Here is a 22451-nt window from a genome sequence, read left to right on the forward strand (position 1 = left end):
CAAAACATGAATGGAAGAATGAGGAAGAGGTGTGGACACTCATTCAAAAGATACAACAAGATCCCAATACATCTAATACATTTATGTCGAAAAAATTATTCATTATGGTACAAATATTTCTTATATATATGTAAGAAATCCCAACTCAAACAAAAGATTATTTCGGAACTACACACCTCTCCTTTAGAAGGACACCTGGGATTTTTAGAAGCTTACCACAGTGTAAGGAATGGATTTTTTTTGGGATGGCCTTAAATCTGATATTCAAAAGTTTGTGGCAAAATATCTGGTTTGCCACAAAAATAAAGTTGAGATAATTAAAATCCCAGGACTATTACAACCTTTACACATCCAAGTTATCATTGGTAGGAGGTCTCAATGGATTTGACCATAGGTTTACCCAAGTCCAAAGGAAAGAGTTTCATCATGGTGGTAGTTGATAGACTTACTAAGTATGTACACTTTTGTGCACTATCTCATCATTCCAAAGCTTATACATTCACTGCTAAATTTATGGAAACCTAAAGATTATTGTATGTGAGAAAGATCCCATTTTCACTGGAATTTTTTTGGACAAATTTTTTTTCTTGTTTTGGTACTCAATTAGCTCATAACTCATCTTATCATCCTAAATCTGACAGGAAAATAGAGATAGTGAACAAATTTTTGTAAGGATATCTTCGTTGGTTTGTATATGATAAACAAACACAATGGGCCAAGTGGTTACATCTCGCAGAATGGTGGTATAAAACTTCCATATTGCAGCAAAAATGACCCCATTTATGGCTATCATCCACCGACCATCACATCATCTTTAAGAGAAAACTCTAAGGTTCAAGCAGTTCAAGATCACATCAAGTATCAATAACAAGTTCTCCAATTTTGGAAGGATAACCTAACTATGATGCAAAATAGAATGAAACAATAGGCATATAATCATTGCATTAAAATAATTTTTTACGTAGGGGATTGGGTATTTTTATGTCTACAACCATGCAAACAAATGTCCCTTAAGTAAGTTAAGAAGGATAATAAATTATCGCCCAAGTACTATGGTCCTTACAAGTCGCTGCAAAAGATTGATACTATGGCATACAAATTGGAGCTATCTGCATCTTGCCGAGTTTTAGGGCTCTTTATTGGTCCAAATTATATTCCAGAAGAAACATGATGTTAATGGCTTAAAGAAGGATACATTCAAAGGCATGGAATTCCAAATTGAAACTTATTTAATGACCATAATCTATTTTATGTGTGTTGAGGGTCTATGAGTAGGTTTCAGTGGTTTTGGATACATTCTAAAAATAGGTTTTGAGAAGGGGATATAATGACCAGATTGATGAACTGGCTGAAGTAGAGTAAGGGCAGCAGTATGAAAACCAACAATAGTGATTGATATGACTTTTGTGATAATAATTGCAGTATAGTGCTTGTAGATTATGGCAATAGAAATGGTTGTAGGTTGTGGGAGTGATTGTGGTTTGCAGTTCATGCAGTGACATGGATTGCATATTGCATATTGTTACAACACTTATGATTCAGTGATTGACAGCCATATATGATCACAATGGATACAGTTTAAAAATGTATGAAATAGAGGTACATAAGGAATTAAAGAAGGAGGTTAGAGCCCACTCATTACGGAGGCTAGAACCTCAATCAGTTTGGAGTCTAGAGGATGTTGGTGCCTCAATCAAACTGTAGCCTATAGTGAGAAGTTGCTTGAATATTTTTTAGGTTGGTGCCTCAAACAAGTTGTAGCCTATCACAAGTGCCAACTTGCATATCGTAGGGGTATTTTCCTCAAGGAAGTCGTAGCCTACAAATCTATGTAATGAATTGAGGATAGAGAAGAAGATTTGTGATTTTCTCTTGTATGGGTTTCCAACTAAAAATGCTATGTCTCTTTGTAATGTGATGAATTTTTGATGTGTTATTGATGTGATGGTAGTTTTATGATGCGTTACTCCTAATAATATGTTTCTTATGGTTATGATTCATCGTTACATGATTGCTTGATTATGAAAAGTCATGAAATGGTAAAATTTCTCTCACATTGATTCATCCCACTCGCCCCCTCAATGTGACCTTTGCACCAATAAGTCATATCAGAGTCAGGTTACCTTCAGAATAATTAAATACCAAAAGGTTGAATTCAAGGAAACTTGTAGTGAGCAGAGCAGTGGGTAAGCCATCTATGTTTTATGGGACTATCTGCACATTTTGGAAGATAAGGATGGAGACATATCTCATCTCCTTACGATCAGAGGTTAAGGAAATTATGGAAACCTAATAGAAGGTCTCAGACACTATTCCAACAAATGCAAAAAAGAAGGTAGTATACATATTTAATGCACAAGATAATCATGCTAACCTAAGTGGATTGTCGGAACCCGAATTCATCAAAATAATGCAGTTTAATTTCATTGAAATTAGTTTTTCCTTGAGTGCCATATATCGGGTATATTTGTTTGGTGATCACCTCTCTCTATGCAAGGAGTTAGAAGCTCCAACATGCTCTTGAGCATCTTGTACCAATATTTGTGCCTCCCTGGTTCTCCTCCTCCATTCTCTAGAGGGCTCTGTGTGAATGGGTGCCTCCACTTAGCTTGCTCTCTGCTCCTCCACGTGTGGTTGCTCCATAACATGTCGTGGATCTGACTGTGGCTTCTCCTTTGGAGCTAGAAGCTCCTCCTGTGGTGGAATGCTCAAAATTTATATCTAGAGAGCTTCTCATGGCCTTCGCATCATCGAATCTGACATATCTCCTCGTCACATTCATCTTGAGTTAAGGCATAACCACCCGATAAATATGAGGTGTCTTTGTGCATCCTATAGAGATCGCCTTGTCTGCAGTAGGCTTCAAATTTATCGTGCTTATCTTTCGAGACTTGAAACTAGACCATGGATCCAAAAATGTGAAAGTGGGAGATGCCTGGCTTCCTCCTAGAGTAGGCCTCTTCAGGTGTTATCATTCCAAGAATTTTGTGAGGGCTCTTATTGTACAAATAAACAATTGTATTGCATTCTTCCACCCACAAGTATAGTGGAAATCTTTGATCATGCAACATTTCTCTTGCAACCCCAAAATTCTTCTATTTTTCCTCTTTTCCACCCCATTTTATTATGGGTTGTGAGGTGCAATCAGGTCCCCTTCTAATGCTCTCCTTGAATCATAATTATTTAAAGGCATTAGCCACATACTCTCCTCCATTATCACTTCTGAGGGATCTAATTTTCTATCCAGACTCATTTTCAACTAAGGCCTTAAATACAACAAACTTTGAATAAACCTCATATTTATTCTTCATAACATAGATCCAACATTTGTGGCAAAGATCATCTACAAAGATCAAATACTACCTGTGCTTTGAAAATGAGACTGTAGAAAAAGGTCCACACACATCCAAGTGAACTCACTATGAGATGGCTTCAACTATGTTATCTAGGCCTTGTAAGGAATATTTGAAATAATTTCCAAGAGTACATCCCTTGCAAACATCATGTTGATCAAGGGTGTTGTTGACAATGTTGGACCTGCCAACATTCAAGGGGGTCTCCCCAATATGTGGTCCTAATTAGACCTCACACCGTTTTTTATAGGAGCCCCATCTAGAATACGACCTGGTTGACATTTTCTTAAAGATTTTCCTTGGCTCTAACTGTGAACAAGGGAGAGGAACACATGTGTGCCTTCGAAAAGAAAATAAGTGTGCCTGGTGACTGTTCAGTGGTAGGTATGTCAAGGTTCTTCTACTGCGTAGGGAAGAGCAAGTGAGCCTCTAAGAGAGAGGTAATAGTAACACTCTAATAGAAATACATGCAAACGAGAGGTATACGTCTAACATCCAACAGAATAGTCCACAAAGATGGGATTGGAATTGCAACCATTACAACACATTCTCAATATAATAAGCACTTAAATAATTGAAATAGTTCAACTAATTTAGTAGAGGTGAAAACAAACATGTATTATAAGCATTCACAGAACAGTCTTACAAACATTCATAATCCATGCATGATGAAAGTGTTTGCAATCAGGCTTTGTATATTAAGTAAAAGTCCCCAGACACATGTATACAACAAACAACACTAGCTCCAATAGTGAGGCATTGGAGACACTAATTGCTCTCAGAAATAACTAACTTGTCTCTTTAATGCCTTGCAGGAGGAGCCAAGGTGAAAATTCCTCTGCTCATACAATGAGGGTGTATATATAACCAATGGGGTGATGCTTCACTTCCCTTGTGACTCTTTGACTACCCTCATGATTGTTTGAATTCCTATGAATTTTCAACTTTGCATGACTATTCATATTTTGTACATGCCCTTTGGACTCCCACTTTACAATACATTTTGAATAAGAATTTACATGTTGCACAAAAATGATGCAGTACATGGTGACTCATGAGATGACATGAAATGACACTAATGACATCGACTGCATGATGACATGGCAATTTCAAGTTATTCTTGCTACTTCTTTCTATGTATCTTCTTGAGAATTCTCTTTTGTCCACCTCCATATGGCTTGGAGATGAGGAGCTTTCAGTGATATCCAAACTTGAGAAACAATCACAAACTAGTGTCCCTTTGCTTTATTCAGATTGACCCACTTGCATATTCAACTACAGAGGTGTCTTTTCACTTCCTCCCCTTCCCCAACTCATTCTTCATCATCATGTCATGGTATGGTAGAGTACCCACATTTTCAATTCACTCATGACAAGACGACATCAGTCCTATAAACCCCTAGTCTAACATGTTGCATGACTATCCACTGGCTGAGTCAAAACCGGGTGGCAAGCTGAGTGAGAGGCTTCGCGAATGCACAATTTCGCAGCTTAGGTAGTGAGGAGTTAGGCTTGAGCATTGAGACTGCACAAATCACAATTCAGGCTAAATTGAGCAAGAAAATTGCAGAGTTGGGGAACTCAGGGAGCCAAGATGAGGGCTTGAGCACTAATTTTTCCCACTGCACAGTTCCAAAAGGCAGAGGAGGCCAGATTATTGTGCAGTGGTGCATTTTAACGTCTTAGGGTTGAGGCTTGAACCTTGTTATTGCGCAATGCATAATACTAACTAGGCAGGGAAGAGAAATTACACAAATTTTTGGGGTCAGTGGTTGAGATTAAGCACTATGATTGCGCAATGCACATTCCAGGGAGACAAGAACTATACTTTGCACAGTTTTAAGAGTTAGTTTTGCAACTTGAGGGTTGATACTACGCAATTCGCAGCTAAGGAGGGTCTGATGAGGCTAAGTTGCTTGGTTAGAGGTTTTTCTGAATTTGGCTAAGTGTGGGATTGATGAAGCTGATGCGAATAGTGATAGGACTTTACCATGATCGCACACTCAGGACACTTGATGACATTACATAGATCATCCAGAACACATGAACAACAAACGTCCCTCAGTGTGACAATTTTCCAACGACAAGTGCGACAACAAAGATACACTTTGCGACAACCGTGATGACACTTGTGCGAAAGTGTTTAAAACTTTGGAAATGAGTGTGAATGATGTTTACATAGTAAGAGAAACTCATTTACACAAAGCTAACCTCTTTAAACCACCAAAACAAGCTTATATACACCATGCGACACTTGACATGCAAAAAAATGACACTTTGATTTTCTTGCAAATGGGAGAAAAACACTTAGACAAAACCCATGCAATGAGTCCAAATATTTTCGACGATAGTATATAAGATCAAGATGTTGGCATTATGATTCAAGTGTTTTCCTTGATGGAAATTCACTCAGAGGTATGATACAAGTGTTTTCCTTGATGACAACTCACTCAAATGACAGATCATAGAGCAGCAGGTCAAGAGAGAAGTATACGCAGGTTTACCGTGATGAAAGCGCGTATACACGCGGGTTAGTGGAGAAAAAGGCGCGTATACGTACACATGAAGGTTCGCAGAAGGAAAGGCACGTACATGTCAGAAACCATGGTTTTGGTCAGTGGTATTTGGTCCATGGTATTTTGGTATTGGTCCATGGTAATTGGCCCGAAGTGACGACCCCAGGTATTGGGTCCAAGGTGTTGGTTCTACATGGTTTTGGACCATGGTATTGAGAGAAGCCTAAACTTATATAAGGAGAAGATCATTAGGCCAAGAGAAGGGTGAGCATGTGATGAAGATCTGATGATGTGTGAGATTTAAATGCTGGCTATGGGTTGATGATGCCTTGCTTGATCTGAACCAAGGAGGCACTCATGTGAAGGATTATGAACGATAGATCGGGAGCTTAAGGCTTGGAATGATTATCATTATATGGTTTCATTATGGATAGACTAGATCTATTGAGCATGTTTATTGTATGAATGTTATGATCTGGGTATGACAGATGTTTGGAACAACGGCAATGTTATGAGTAAATATTTGCAGATTTGTACATGGGTTGGCCTTGGTGAAAGCGCGTATATACGTAGTTTTGGTTCGTCAAAGTAGCGTATACAGTATGAGATATGATATTTGAGGTTGCAGTTGGATCTGGTTATTATTGTAGAGTTCTGTTGTTGATTGTGTTGTTGACAGGGTGATTCAAAGATTGTTGATCACAGTAAAGATTGATTTGTATGTATGGATGCAGTATGAAAATGTATGAAACGTGGTCCCTGGATGATTGTTGAGTTTTGTAGGCCGGCGCCTACATACTAGTAAACATATTGGCCAGTACAAGAGCCAAGGGGTTGTAGCTCCCTTTTAGGAGCAGCTGGAAAACGAGTGAAGGTTGGAGCCTTCACTAGGTCAGCGCCTAGAATCTCTGACCCTGAACATTTAGAAGAAGAGCTTATCCATCTCCATGAAGTATTTTTAAACAATGGCTATCAAAATCACACTATCCATAAAATAATTAAAGATTCCATAAGCAATAAACAAAAAAGAAAATCCCTGGAAAACCCTAGAATCTCCTTACCCTATATTAAAGGAACCACAGATAAACTTGCCAGAGTTCTCGCTAAGCATAACATTATGGTTGCTTTCACGCCCCCTAACACCATAAAAAACATGATTGAGTCTGCTAAGGACTCAATAGACCCAAAAAATCACAAAGGAGTTTACTCGATTCCCTGTTCTTGCGGTAAAGTTTATATAGGTGAAACAGGGAGATCCTTTGGAGTAAGATTAAAAGAACACATTAATGATATTACTAGAAATAGGTCGGATAAATCAGGTCTAGCAGAGCACGCTTGTTCCTCTTCTCACTATATATGTATGGAACAAGCTAAATTAATCCATAAGGAAGACCATTATTTAAAAAGAAGAGTTAAAGAGGCATTTGAAATTGAGAAATCGTCCAATAATATGAATAGGGATGATGGTCTTAAACTAAGTAGTACCTGGAAACCCTTATTAAATAAAATGGAAAAAATTTAAACTAATCTAATACTCCCTTTTGATAACATTTGACAATTCAAAATTTAAATAATTAATTAAATAAATAAATGCAAATAATAATTTCTTCAATTTAAACTATTTCAGAACAAATAACTCATTTATATAACATTTCACATAATTTAAATAACATAAAATAATAATATATATATATATATATATATATATATATATATATATATATATATATATATAATTAATTATATTTAGCGTCTAAAAGAAAATTAAGTTATTATAAGAAGGTCATCAACCCCACCCTTGAAGATCAAAAGTATCTCTCTATTCTAACTAGCTCAAAGAAGAAAATTAATATAGCAAAGATTAGAACGAATTCTCATGAGCTCCATAGTGAAACTGGCCGCTGGGCAGTTCCTAAAACGCCATGGATGGAAAGGATCTGCCATATTTGTGAGAATAGGAGCATCAAGGATGAAAACCACTTCCTCTTAGAGTGCCCTGCATACAACCACATTAGATCTCAATTTCACAACCTTTGTTACAATACTGACCTTCCTAGCCTTTTACAATGCCAAAATTATAGTGAACTCGGGAGGCTTCTCTCCAAGCTTTTGAGCATAGGAATAAAATCTTAAATCAAAATAAATAATTTGTCTCTTTAGGTCCGATAGATCATTATTTGGTCTCAGCGGACATTAACCATCATCATCATCATCATCATAATAACAATTTTAATAATCATAAAAATTAAGAATAATAATTATAATAGAAATAATAATTACAATAATAATTAAAATTGTTATTATAATATCTTTATAATAACAATTTTAATAATCATAAAGAATAAGAATAATAATTTTAATAAGAATAATAATTTTAATAGGAATAATAATTACAATAATAATTAAAATTGTTATTATAATATCTTTATAATAACAATTTTAATAATCATAAAGAATAAGAATAATAATTATAATAAGAATAATAATTACAACATTTGACAATTCAAAATTAATTACAATAATAATAGGAATAATAATTACAATATTAATACAATAATAATTAAAATTGTTATTATAATATCTTTATAATAACAATTGTAATAATCATAAAAGAATAAGAATAATAATTATAATAGGAATAATAATTACAACATTTGACAATTCAAAATTTAAATAATTAATTAAATAAATAAATGCAAATAATAATTTCTTCAATTTAAACTATTTCATAACAAATAACTCATTTATATAACATATCACATAATTTAAATAACATAATAAAAAATAAAAAATAAAATATATATATATATATATATATATATATATATATATATATATATAACAATTTTAATAATCATAAAGAATAAGAATAATAATTATAATAGGAATAATAATTATAATATTAATTATAATAATAATAATAAGGATGATATTTTTAGCAATAATAATATATATAACAATAATAAAATAATTGATAAATAACTAATAATAAGAATAATGATTTAATTGTATTAAAGAGAAGAAGGAAAAAGAAAAAGAAAAAAAAAATAAAAAGAGATGATATAAATAATAATTATAATAATTAATTAATTAATAATAATAATAATAATAAATAAATAAATTAAAAATAAAAAAATAATAATCATAAATATATATATGAAAAAAACATAAAAATAAATAAATAAATAAATCATATAATTAATATCAAACTCTCTCTTAAACGAAATTTATTAAATAATTTAATTTAATTTTTTTATATATAATAAAAAAAAATTTATAAATTAATTAATTAATTAATAAGTGTAAATCAATCAGGCCGACATTATAAGCTAACATATATCTTTCTATTCATCTATTAATAGCTTCATAATTTTCTCAACTCTCTCTTCTCAAAATACAGATCTCATTGCCCTGATGATGGACTCACCTAGCTAGTCCGAAACGTTGGTTTCATAAATTGCTCACAGGTTTTTCCATTAGCATAAAAAATACTAGTAAATGGATCGGTTAGTACAAGAGCTAAGAAGGTTTTAGCCTTCTGCAGGTAGAAGCTTGCGTACTGGTAAAGGACTACACCAGTACATTGTAAAAGAAGTTTCTTATTAAAGGAAGATAGAAACAAATTGCCGCAGGTGGTTTTCACCCACATTGGGTTTTCACTTTATATCATGGTGTTCATGTGTGTGGCTTATGTGTGATGATCTGTTCTGTTATACTGCCCTTGTTTACTGTTAATATGGTTAATAATGTTCTGATGCATTCACTGAGGATAAACTAACTAGATCATAAGATTACTGTATGTACACTAGTTGCATTTAACACAGTCGCGTATATACGTGGATATCCTGAACTAAAGTCGCGTATATGGATCTGAGTATGAAAATGAAAAAGTGTTTGAGTTGCTAATACGGATTCACCCCCCCCCAGTGTTATCTCCAACAATTGGTATCAGAGCAGGTCCTTTGGTATAAGCTTGATCGCTTGAAGGAGATCCGTAGAACAATGGGAAAGAAAGTGCGTCAAAAGAAGAAGACAGCTCAAAGGAACAATGACAGCCTGCCGGTGAGTGAAAGTAAGTATTTAGATTCTGAATCACCTCAGATTGAAGATGGACAAGCAAATGAAGCATCAGATAAAATCATAGATCATCAAGATCTACCTAGCAAAAGGGAGAGTGACCTCAAGGAAGAAATTATCAGCTTAAAAGCTCAGCTGGAATGTGCCTTCAGAGTTCGTCAAATGCTGCAAGTGCTGAATGAAGAACAAGAAAAAGAGATTCTCAAATTAAGGCAACAAGTGGAAGAAGGAAGGAAGTCTGAAGAAATCTTGAAGAAGCAATGCATGGAAAAGGAAGAACAACATCAGGTTGAGGTAAATATCTTGAAAAATAAATTAGAAGAAAAGGATAAACTATTACGATTTCAAGATAGTACTAAGATTTTGGATGATATTCTTAGTAGTCAATGGTCTCTTGTTGTCAAAATTGGTCTTGGTTTTCATGAATCTATTGAAGGTGAATCTATGTCACAAGGTGAGGCAAGAAACTATAATGAGAAATCTGAAATGCTCAACAGGGAACAGCCAAGGAAAGAAATTCCTCAAAGAAAATCATTTGCTCCTAACTATGGAAGTGATAGACGATTATTTCCTCTGATGTATAATGTTGAATGTTATGTATGTCATAATCATGGACATGTTGCAGCTAGATGCAGAAGTAGAATGGTTCAAGACCATCACACAGAAAGATCTTCATGTTCCAGGTACTTCAAAGGATATTGTTTTTCTTGCAACATGTTTGGTCACAAAGCTGTTGATTGCTACAGAAGGAATATGAAATATGTAAGATGTTATGCATGTAACAAGCTTGGACACATAGCAAAGAAATGTAGGAGAAGGTTGTGGACACCATACCAAAAGGAGAAAACATCATCACAGTTGAAGATATGGAAGAAAAAGGAAGTACAGCCAGAAAGATGTGGCATAGCAGAATACACAGACATGACAGACTCAGAGGAAGCTGAAAGTGTGGAACATCTTTGTTCTAAATCTCATACGTAGGTTTCATGAAGACAAGTCGCGTATATACGCGAGTTAGACGCTGCACAGTCGCGTATATGGAATTCTTAAGAAAAGCAGCAGTACAGAAGTCAGATATGGTTCAGTCACTGTTTGATGATGGCATGACACAGGTTCAGGGGGAGCATATACTTCAAATAATGCATTGTTGGCATTACAGTTAGAAGCCTTTGGTGATGATGCTTATGATACATCTTGCTACTTATTGTTGGTCGGTCAAAAGAATGGTATTGCAGGTTTGGATGCTGATGCTTATGGTGCAGATCATATATGATGTATGATAATCATGGTCTTGAATGGATTGCTGGTCTTTGTTTTGTTACCCCACTATGCATGGGATGGATAATGTAATGGTTCTTGTTGTTGAGTCATGTATAAACAATTGGTATATCCTCACTTGGTTGGGTGGATGAGTTTAAAATGGTGTATTCCCACTTGGTTGGGAGATTGATGTATGTATAGAGTCATGATATGCTTTTGCAAACCTTGCATGTGCTCAGGGGGAGCATGGATGGATTGGTACATCTTGGCATGTACAAAGGGGGAGCTCAATCAGAGATTTCAGCACGTACCCAGGGGGAGTATGGACAGCAGGTGGAGATCAAAGAAGAGAATATCTTGGTCGGCCCTTTGCCCTTGATGTCAAAGGGGGAGAGTGACTTGGTGTGGTTGTTGCCAGCAAGTCCAAAGGGGGAGATTGTTGGCATTATGATTCAAGTGTTGTCCTTGATGGCATTCACTAAGAGGTATGATACAAGTGTTTTCCTTGATGGCAACTCACTCAGATGACAGATCATAGAGCAGCAGGTCAAGAGAGAGGTATACGCAGGTTTACCGTGATGAAAGTGCGTATACACGCGGGTTAGTGGAGCAAAAGGCGCGTATACGTACACATGCAGGTTCGCAGAAGGAAAGGCGCATACATGTCGGAAACCATGGTTTTGGCTAGTGACATTTGGTCCATGGTATTTTGGTATTGGCCCATGGTAATTGGCCCGAGTGACAACCCCAGGTATTGGGTCCAAGGTGTTGGTTCTACATGGTTTTGGACCATGTTATTGAGAGAAGCCTAAACTTATATAAGGAGAAGATCATTAGGCCAAGAGAAGGGTGAGCATGTGATGAAGATCTGATGATGTGTGAGATCTAGATGCTGGCTATGGGTTGGTGATGCCTTGCTTGATCTGAACCAAGGAGGCACTCATGTGAAGGATGATGAACGATAGATCGGGAGCTTAAGGCTTGGAATGATTATCATTATATGGTTTGATTATGGATAGACTAGATCTATTGACGCATGTTTATTGTATGAATGTTATGATCTGGGTATGACAGATGTTTGGAACAGCGGCAATGTTATGAGTAAATATTTGCAGATCTATACGTGGGTTGGCGTTGGTGAAAGCACGTATATACACAGTTTTGGTTCGTCAAAGTAGCATATACAGTGTGAGATATGATATTTGAGGTTGCAGTTGGATCTGGTTATTATTGCAGAGTTCTGTTGTTGATTGTGTTGTTGACAGGGTGATTCAGAGATTGTTGATTACAGTAAAGATTGTTTTGTATTTATGGATCCAATATGAAAATGTATGAAACGTGGTCCCTGGATGATTGTTGAGTTCTGTAGGCTGGCGCCTACGTACTGGTAAACGTATTGACCAGTACAAGACCCAAGGGGTTGTAGCTCCCTTCTAGGAGCAGCTGGAAAACGAGTGAAGGTTGGAGCCTTCAGTAGGTCAGCTCCTACGTACTAGTAAATGGATCGGCTAGTACAAGAGCTAAGAAGGTTGTAGCCTTCTGCAGGTAGAAGCCTGCGTACTGGTAAAGGACTGCACTAGTACATTGTAAAAGAAGTTTCTTATTAAATGAAGATAGAAACAAATTGCAGCAAGTGGTTTTCACCCACATTGGGTTTCCACCTTATATCATGGTGTTCATGTGTGTGGATTATGTGTGATGATCTGTTCTGTTATACTGCTCCTGTTTACTGTTAATATGGTTAATAATGTTCTGATGCCTTCACTGAAGATAAACTAACTTAATCACAAGATTATTGTATGTATGCTAGTTGCATTTAACAGAGTCACGTATATACGTAGATATCCTGAACTGAAGTCGCGTATATGAATCTGAGTATGAAAATGAAAAATTGTTTGAGTTTCTAATACTGATTCACCCCCCCCCCCTCTCAGCATTATTTCCAACACAAGGTAGGCTCTGAAATTTGGATGCAGGCCAAAATTTTGGAGGGTGTTGTAGCAGCAACAACACATGGCGACACATTGGTAGAATTCCAACTTCTCTGTCTGGGTTGACTCTTTTATGCAAGGTCTCTGTTCTTTAGGGAGTATTGATTCATTGTGCAAATCACTTTGGCTTCCCCACTTACCCCGCCAATAAACATGGTCCCCTTTGTGCCTTCTCTATTAAACAAAAACATAATATTCAACAATATCACAATATTTCAAATCAGGAAGGGTAGTGTAGTTCGCGAGATTTATATTTTCAAAGTATAGTTTTTCCATCTCTGGTGTTTCTCAACTGCTAGCATTCTTGGAAAACACCTCAGTGGAGTCACCATAGGAACACAAGCATTGCTCTGCCTCCAACGAGCCTTGACAATGCCCTGGCAGAGATGCTTGCCTCACCTCTCTGTGCGGGAAGCCTTTCTCTTCTTTCACCTTTATTTATGTATTTATATAGGACAATTCATAGGCACTTATTCATTTCATGGGCAGAAGAGGGATCCCAACTTATTGAGATTAGGAGAGGTTTTTCCTTCAGAGAGGCATATAGAGGCCTCTAATTTAGGTTTTCTCATTTGGGTTTTCCCATTTCCCTCCTCTATTGATTGGATAAGCGTGAAAACACCAAAAAATAAGGAACCGAGTGTGGGAATAAGGTTTCTAAATAGACACAAGTATCCTGGTTTGACACAAAACTCTACTTATGGAGGGATCGTATTTTATGTTAGAATGTCATTGACCAAACGATATAACCAACACAAAGAAGGGGGACCAGAGGTAAGCCAAATGTTGTAGTGTCACAAGACTCTTTTCAACTCAGCCATTCACAAATAAACTAGAAAAAAAACGTTCACACATGATGCTTATTTACAAAAATGGAAACTAAAACAAGATGAAACAAACAAATAAACAAGAAAATAAACTATATACATAGGGAAGGTCACATCCCCAGATCATCATTGACAATATTATTTTAAAACTTGGCCATTAACAAGAAGAGAGTCAATCTTCTCATCTAGTGATTGTAGACAATATGTGTGCTGGTCGAGCTTTTCATGGAAAGTGAACGGTCTGATTCACAGGGATTTAAATTTAGTGTGTTTTCCTTTGTATTTGTGGGATTTGTCCCACTTTAAGACTAGGTCTCAAACAATGAATTCATATTCCCTTGCAGAATTATTGTCAAACCAACCCTATACGACTTTGGTGAAGAGAAATTTTTTCTTTTTTCTTTTTGTATTTTTTCCTACATCTTGTAGAGGGTGTCTATCCTACTCTGAACCAACAAGAACACCTTGCCATAGGATTCTTGTTAAAGTTGAAGGGAAGGAAAATAGATGTTCGAGTGTAGGATGACATCTTTTCCATATACCAAAAAGTAAGGATATGTATTCAGAGAAGGTTTTAGCATGACTCAGTGAACCCATAATGCATTCACCAAAGCGGAGTGCCAGTTTCTCTGTTTAGAGGAAACGATCTTCTTGATAATGTGGATAAGGTTCTTATTTGTGGACTCAGCAAGACCGTTTCCCTGCGGATAGTAATTTCCTTAATGTTTCAATATAATTCCATTTTACAATGAAAAATCATATAAGCTTAACGGTGAAAAGTATTTTGCATTGCCAAAAACAAGTGAAGTCGAAACACTGAACCTGGAAATGATATTCTGCTTAAGGAAATTGATGACTTCCTAATCATTGACCTGCTTGAGTGGAATTGCTTCTGCCCAAGGCATGAAGTAGTTTGTGGCAATGATAATGTAGCGGTGCTACTTTAATGAATTTGGAAAAATTTCACCAATAAAATCTATGCTCCATTGTTGAAATGGTTCTTCCACAAAGATAGGCTATAATATGGTGGCTGACTCCTTTCCTCAGCTAGCACATTTCTCACACACCGAAAAATTGTGGGCATATGCATGAGTATCTTTGAATAATGTGGGCCAATAAAAACAAACCCATATAACTTTGTGCGTTGTTGTGTCACCCGCAAAGTGTCCCCTGGCTGGTCCATCGTGTAGATCACACAACACTCTCTCTAAATCACGTACTTCCAGGAATCTGAGAAATATTTCCATTATGGTGGTTTTTGGAAAGCACCCCATGCATGAACTGGTAAGATAATTATTTTAATCTAACTACCCTCTTCTGCCATGTAGATAACTTAGAGGGAAAAGTGCCATGCTCGAGATACTAGTTCACATATGTGTACCAAGAGTTAGAAAGAGAAGTGGGAGAGGCTCATTCAACATTATACATTTTGATTTCTTTCTCCCAAGTGTATAGATCATCTTCTTTTGCATCAACCGCTTCTATTGTTAGATGACATTGAACATGGCCCTTGATGGTGTGCACTGGTTTGAATTCTAAGTCACACTTTTGCAAACTAGTCATCCAGTTCACTCTTCTCCCACCCAACTCTTGTTGGACAAACAATGATCTAACTTCTGGGTACAAAACAAAGATAATGCAATGATTATTCAAGAGATAGGGCCAAAACTGATTTACTACCTTATAGACAACATATGATTGTTTATCAATGGTAGGATAATTAAGCTCAAGTCCTTGTAGGTTGGTACTCATAATAGATATTGGCCACTCATTGTTCTGATCATCTTTCTGTGTAAGCACAATGGAAATAGAAGTATCAGAAGTGAAGGTGTAGAGCAGCAAATCTTTATCGAAATCTAGGTTGTACAAGCTTGATGCTTCTGTGATCACTTTCTTGATACGAGAAAACAAGTCATTTTCCTTTTTGTCTCACTTGTATATCATATCCTTCCTTACCATCTCCTACATGGGTTTGAAAATTTGAGCATAATCGAAGATGAACTTGCAAATTAAGTTGATCTTACCCAAGAAGCATTGCATAACTTTCTTATTCACTGGGAAGGTAATCTACATAATAGCTTTGACCGTTTCTGGGACTGCCTTAATCCCACTTTTCATGATAATGTGGCCCAAGAGATTACCCTCTAACACTGCAAAAATGATTTTCTTGGAATTAAGTGATATCCCATAATTTCCACATGGCTCGAAGGCTGTCTTCAAGTGGCGTAGTGGTTAGATATCTTCTTTAACAACACTGTGACATTATCAAGAAACACCACTACTCTTTGTCCGATCAGTCCATGAAATGCAATGTCCATTGCATGTTGAAATGTCGTACCGACATTGACTCACCCAAAAGGCATTCTTTTGAATGTGAAATTGCCCCACTTAGTTCAGAATGTAGTTGTTATTCTGTCAGGATCTAAGACTAGAACCTGCTCGTAGCATGAATAACCATCAAGAAAATAAAACATCACTAACCCTGATACTGTCTACGGTATCTATTCCATAGACATCACAAGGTAGTTGTCTTTGTCCGAGGTAAGATTCAAGTTTTGAAAGTCAACACACAAGCATATTTCCTCGAACTTCTTTCTTACTTGGACCATATTAGAAAACCGGGTTGAATTTCACACTTTGTATATGATCAAGCATCCAACAACTTTCTCAACTCTTTTTGAATTAGGGGCTAAGCATTGAATGCACCTTTCACAAATTTTGCTGAGAAGGCTTGGCCCCTTCCTTAATCAAGATAACATGATGGATTATTTGTGTGTCGTAAGTTTTGAGCTCATCATATGTCCATGTGAACACATCTCAATACTACTTGAAGAAGTGGATGAAAGATTTCCACTCTTGTGGTGTGCAACAAGTACCTAGATTAACAAACTTCGGATATTTCTTGATTCCAATATTTATTTATTCATGTGACAATGTTGAACTGTGGGCTTTTGTGTTGACTATCCCTCTTAAGTGATTATGCAAGTGATACAGGCTTTATAATGATACAATTCTTTCCGGCATGGGGTTCCCTTTGTTTGCACGAGTTGTATCTCTCAATGCTCTTTCGTGTCAGTCTTCATCGATAACTACATCTTTGAATACATCAACATTCGCCATAAAGTGCAGTATATGTTGTTCATCTTTAAAAACGCGTAAATTAGTGATATTTTCATGGATGGATGATTTGTAAAGAAATTCAACAAAAAAACCGTCCCTAAGTAGTGAAAACCTAGCAGTAGCATTTTCTAATGCATCTGGAGTTGTGTTACGCACTCTAGGAAGAAATATGATATTAAAAGCTTGGAAATGAGAAATCAAGAGCCATGCCTCTTGTTGATAACCTTTTAAACGAGGTGACACATAGTGTATATTATTACATACCAATCGTACGACAATTTTAGAGTCACCTACTACTTTGAGAATCCGCACATTGAGGTCAATGGCCTTTTGTAAGCCTGAGATTAGTGCTTCATATTCCACTGTGTTATTCGTGCACTCAAATTCCAAGCGACTTGAGATCAGGTGCTTTCTTTGTCGTGGGTCTACTAAAACACAACCAGCTTCAGATTCCTCCCATGTCTTTGAACCGTCAAACTACAAAGTCCAAACATCATATGTACAAGAACCATGCCCTACACTACTACTACAACGACTACTACTAAGTAATGTACAAATATCATTTCCACTAGTTGGATTTTGAAGGTGATCCAGATTTAAATAGGAACACAAAAAATTACAGATATAACCATAAATACAAGGATGCAGTAGAAATAACACTTCATTTCATTAATATCAAATACTGAAATATGCTTACAAACAAAATGGAAATAAGACTAGCTTGGGAGATGGTAGCTTATCTCTGAGAAGAGATGTGGTGGCTCCATGGTTCTGAACTGCGTTACAATGAGGCTCCGAGGCCTATTTATTATTGTGAAATAATGGAAAACCCTAAACATCCAAAAACATAACCCTAGGAGATGAAGTGCCAAACTATGGGCCCCGTTTGGGTAAATTGGTACATCAACTTCCCGGGGTCATAACTTTGGAATATGATCTTCGTTTGATGCGCACAATACCTCGTTAGAAAGATATATCCAAGGAATACAACGTTTGAGTGAGAAACATCTATTTATGACCCATGTTGCTACCCATTTTCCCCAAAAAATGTCGTTTAGGGCCTCAAAACGGCTCCGGAAGTTCAGGACCCAAAAAACTGCCAAAAATAGTAAATTGTGCTACAAATAAGGAAACTGAAACACTGAAACAAATAATGGTTGGGGTCCAAGTGGAATAGGCGGGTGGCCACCAATATCCATCTAGATCAGAGGGAGGTCTAATTGTCTGTTTTGTGGGATTGGGGAAGGTTGAGCAAGGTAGCACCCTGGTTCAATCTCCAAGAAGTAATTACAAAATATTATATATGTGAAAGAAATTGATTCATTTTTCCGTTTGAACAGTGTGATAGTATGCTTCATATAAGGTTCCAAGTTCACCCAGATTTGGTTGCTTCTGCCCTTGTATGGAAGCCATAAATGTGACCATTTAGTAGAAAAGTACCCCTGAAATTCGTTGGACCAGTGTCTACTGAACAATACACCATATGCTTCTGCAATGTCCTCAATTACTATATTTATACACTGGTGAACTCGTTGATTGGATGATTGGAAAACAAGAACATTTATGAGTTCATTGATGGCATGGACAAGGGTCTTGTCTAGATGAATGATATGTGCATCTATTTTGTCCCATTTTGCATTGATTTTCTTAGCTACAGAGAGGCATTACATTCACCGATGCACCATAATCAACTAAGTAATTATGTACATTTTAATTAAAAATTTCAAATGTTAACAAATATAGAGGGTAGAGTGTGTTAGCTTCTATTACTGAATTAACTAATGATTCTAGGGGACCAGAAGACTTACCATATCCCTTCTGCGAAGAAGCGTTGTTACCTGAGGCTGGTTGTTCAAGAGCGCGGATGAGCAGTTCCTGTTGGCTCGCAATCCTTGTAAGTTCGAAGAGTGACATGTTAGCACGAATATATTCATGTCTTCGACTATATTATAATCAAGAGCAATGGGGATCTCTTAAGTGTTTAGAGGAGTAACTTGATCTGATACTTCTAGAGTAATGGACTTGCTTTTACCATTGGTAGAAGTACTCTTCGTTGTAGCAGTGCCTCTAGACTTGCTCTAAGTGTTCTACGCTAAGTTAACAAGCGGCGTGATCTTCCTTAACAAATGTTCTTTCAATTTTTGCCTTGTCAACTCTGGTTCGGAAACCAAACCTTGGATTCTCAATTTATATCGACCATTCTGCTTTTGAGCTGGATCCTAACTCAGTGGCTACTTTTCAGCAATTTTCTTTTTAGGTGCGTATACACAACTAAGTGTATTTACTACATGCCCAACACTCACAGTTTCTTCAATTGCAATAATTTCTTCCTTTTCTTCGCAAGCTCAGTCTACTCATCTAAAAGTACTATGTCAATGAAATGCACAGCTAGAGAATTCTTGTTGTGGTTCCATTGTGGGCATGTGTGGGCATGAAATGAATAGTATTGATCCATGCCCATTCTCTCAACATTCAGCACGACGTTTGCACTTTGCAAAAACATTGGCTGGATTATTATTGTTTCTTTTGGAGTTGAAAACCCTTCTCAAAAATTTGAATTTAGGATGGTTTTCACTTACGATGGCCTCACTTGACCTTTTTTTAAACTCTACCAACTCATTGGATAGAGACTTGATAGTGCAGGTCAAGCTCTCAATATCAGTAGCTTGTTTTTCTTTGGCTTTACCCGAGGAAGCATGAAGCCTTTTTCCCATTTCTTTGGAGTCCTTTTATGATTCATCTTCAATGATGACTCTAATCACATGCAAGTCCTTTTCAACTGTGATTTATTCTTCATACTTATATGCAAGAGTTGCTTTATCAGTTCTCTTCGCGAACTGCACGATGCTTGTTGATAAGGCAGAAGTATAATAATCAATAGTGATGGAGTCATGAGGTTTAATATCTATAGGAAATTTGTTCAATATACGATTAAACCTCTTATTTAAATGTTTAACCTTTTCTTTCTTCTAGATATTGAGATGCCTAGCTCATTCAATAACATGGCAGGGGATTTTTTATCAACAAATTTTTCATGAAAAAACTTCTTAAACCCCTTCCAATTCTTGATTGAGTTCGGACGGAGACTCTGATACCATACAATTTCTCTTCCATCCAAGGTGCAAGGGAAAAGTCTACATTTAACATCATCAAAACATACCTCAATCATTTGCAAATGTAGGTAGAAGTTGTCTAAGGGGTCCTTTGCCTTCATTGCTTTGTCAGGGTCATACTTCGTTAACTGCTTTTACAGGTGCCTTGACATCTTATGTAAAATGCCTAGTAGAGCAAGTGGGCCATTAGTCATCCACTCCAGATCTTGCTCTACCATATCTTCATCTCTATTCTCCTCGTCTTTGTCAGAATCTGATGGATCTTCCTCTTCTTCTCCATAATCTTATGGATCTTCTTCATCTTCTTCACTGCCTAACCCACATAAAGTATCGTCTAATAGTAAAACATTACCTGTGTCACCTCCATTAAAAAATGTAGGTTGTTCTAGGTTCTCTGCGCTTTCTATAGTCTCTGCTAGCTCTTTAAGGGTGGTGAGAACCAGATCTTCGACTGTTGAAAACACTATCCTAGTAGGAGTGATTACATTTTTCATTGGAAAATAATGCATATTGTGAACTCTAGGAATCATTCCAATCGTCTTTGCAAACCTATGGGTTATAGGTCAGATGGCCTAGTTGTACTTGTAAGAGATTTCATAGGTTTGTTCAAGACCGGGTTGAGAAGATCTACCAACTTCAAGAATATGAGTAGGAGAGGTGTTGGGGATATTGTTTCCTTGACTAGAAGAAGTATGACGAGTGTGGGTGAGGTTACTATCCATAAAACTTTGGCTACCCTCCTAGTGCCAGAAATGTTGACAGTGCTAGACTTGCCAACATTCAATGGGGTCTCCTCGATATGTGGTCCCAATTAGACCTCACACCGTTTGGATAGGAGCCCCATCCAAAATATGACCAGGTTAATTTTTTCTTACATATTTTCCTTGATTCTAACTGTCGGCAAGAGAGAGGACTACATGTGTGTCTTCGAAAAGAAAGTAAGTGTGCCTCGTGAGTGTTCGGTTGTAGGTGTGTCAAGGTTCTTCTACTGCGGAGGGAAGAGAAAGTGAGCCTATAAGATAGAGGTAATAATACCACTCTGATAGAAACACATGCAAATTAGAGGAATTTGTCTAACATACAATGGAATATTCCACAAAGATGTGATGGGAATTATAATTCTTACAACACATTCTCAATATCATAAGCACTAAAATAACCGAAATAGTTCAAATATGTTAGATCTAAGACTTTTGTGATCAATATTGTAGATATAAATCTTTTAAATTAATAATATGATACTTGTGTCATCTGGTCTCATGGTCATGAGAAACTGGATCTGTTTCTTGACCATCTTAATTCTAAATCAGACTCCATAAAGTTCGCGATGGAAGTTGAGAAGAATGGTTGCCTTCCCCTTCTTGAGATTCTCCTTTCGAGGAGAGATGATTGTTCTATTTTTCACCAAGTCTTTAGGAAAAAGACTCACACTGAACAGTTTCTTCATGCGAGTTCCCATCATTTCCCGACTCAGATATTCGGTCTTTCCACCCGTTCCCTAAGAATCTTTGATGATAGCTACCTTGAACAGGAGAAATATCATCTTCTTAAAGTTTTTAGAAATAATGGGTATAGCAGACCTCTAAGCCTCAAGGCCTTTCACAGAGCTACCAAAGCGCCTAGAATTAAACATGCTCGTGCTAATTCTGTCTCTAAGTTTCATCTCCCATATATCCAACGAACCACCGATAGGATTTCCCATATTCTTAGGAAGATTAATGTCTCTGCTTCATTCAAACCTCTCAATACCATTACGAATTCTCTTAGATCTTTTAAGGACTGTATTGATCCTAAAGACAGGAAAGGAGTCTACCTTGTTCCTTGCTCCTACGGTATCCCCTATATTGGAAAAATAGGTAGGTTTATTAAACAGAGGATTAATGAGCATGCTTTTCACATTAGACACAATCGTTCCCGCACATCGGCCCTTGTCGAACATGCAGAGAAATCGAAACACCATGTTTGCATTGAAGAATCCAAAGTCATTGCTAGGGTTGATCATTTCTACCACAAGAAACTTCGGGAAGCGATTGAAATCGAAAGGCAGGATAGTAACCTTAATAGGGATGATAGGTGGAAATTAAGTAAAAGATGGATTCCAACCTTCTCATCATGACTCCTCTCTTTTTTCTCCTTTCTCCTTCCGTCTACTCCTAATTTTCTTCTTTCCTTTTCTAGCCTTATCCCCTATTTT

At 36.7% G+C, this 22451-nt stretch overlaps 1 protein-coding gene across 3 annotated transcripts in view; it reads right to left on the reverse strand.

Moving 5' to 3' along the window:
* The window catches only part of LOC149212051 (MADS-box protein SOC1-like), a 310257-nt gene that overhangs the window by 11801 nt on the left and 276005 nt on the right, over positions 1–22451 (reverse strand). The window contains exon 6 of one of the 3 annotated variants that reach the window (XM_089391669.1): positions 7715–7865. The exons of the other annotated variants lie outside the window; for them this stretch is intronic. Coding sequence (XP_089247795.1) covers positions 7833–7865 — 33 coding nt within the window. The 3' untranslated portion in view covers positions 7715–7832. Of the gene's footprint in view, positions 1–7714; positions 7866–22451 lie in introns of those variants that run through there. 3 annotated transcript variants of the gene reach the window in all.

Source organism: Pinus tabuliformis, chromosome 1_1 (assembly GCF_031772625.1).
Source record: "Pinus tabuliformis cultivar Carrire ecotype Pingquan chromosome 1_1, CPIR1, whole genome shotgun sequence".
In the NCBI taxonomy this organism is placed as follows: Eukaryota; Viridiplantae; Streptophyta; class Pinopsida; order Pinales; family Pinaceae; genus Pinus; species Pinus tabuliformis.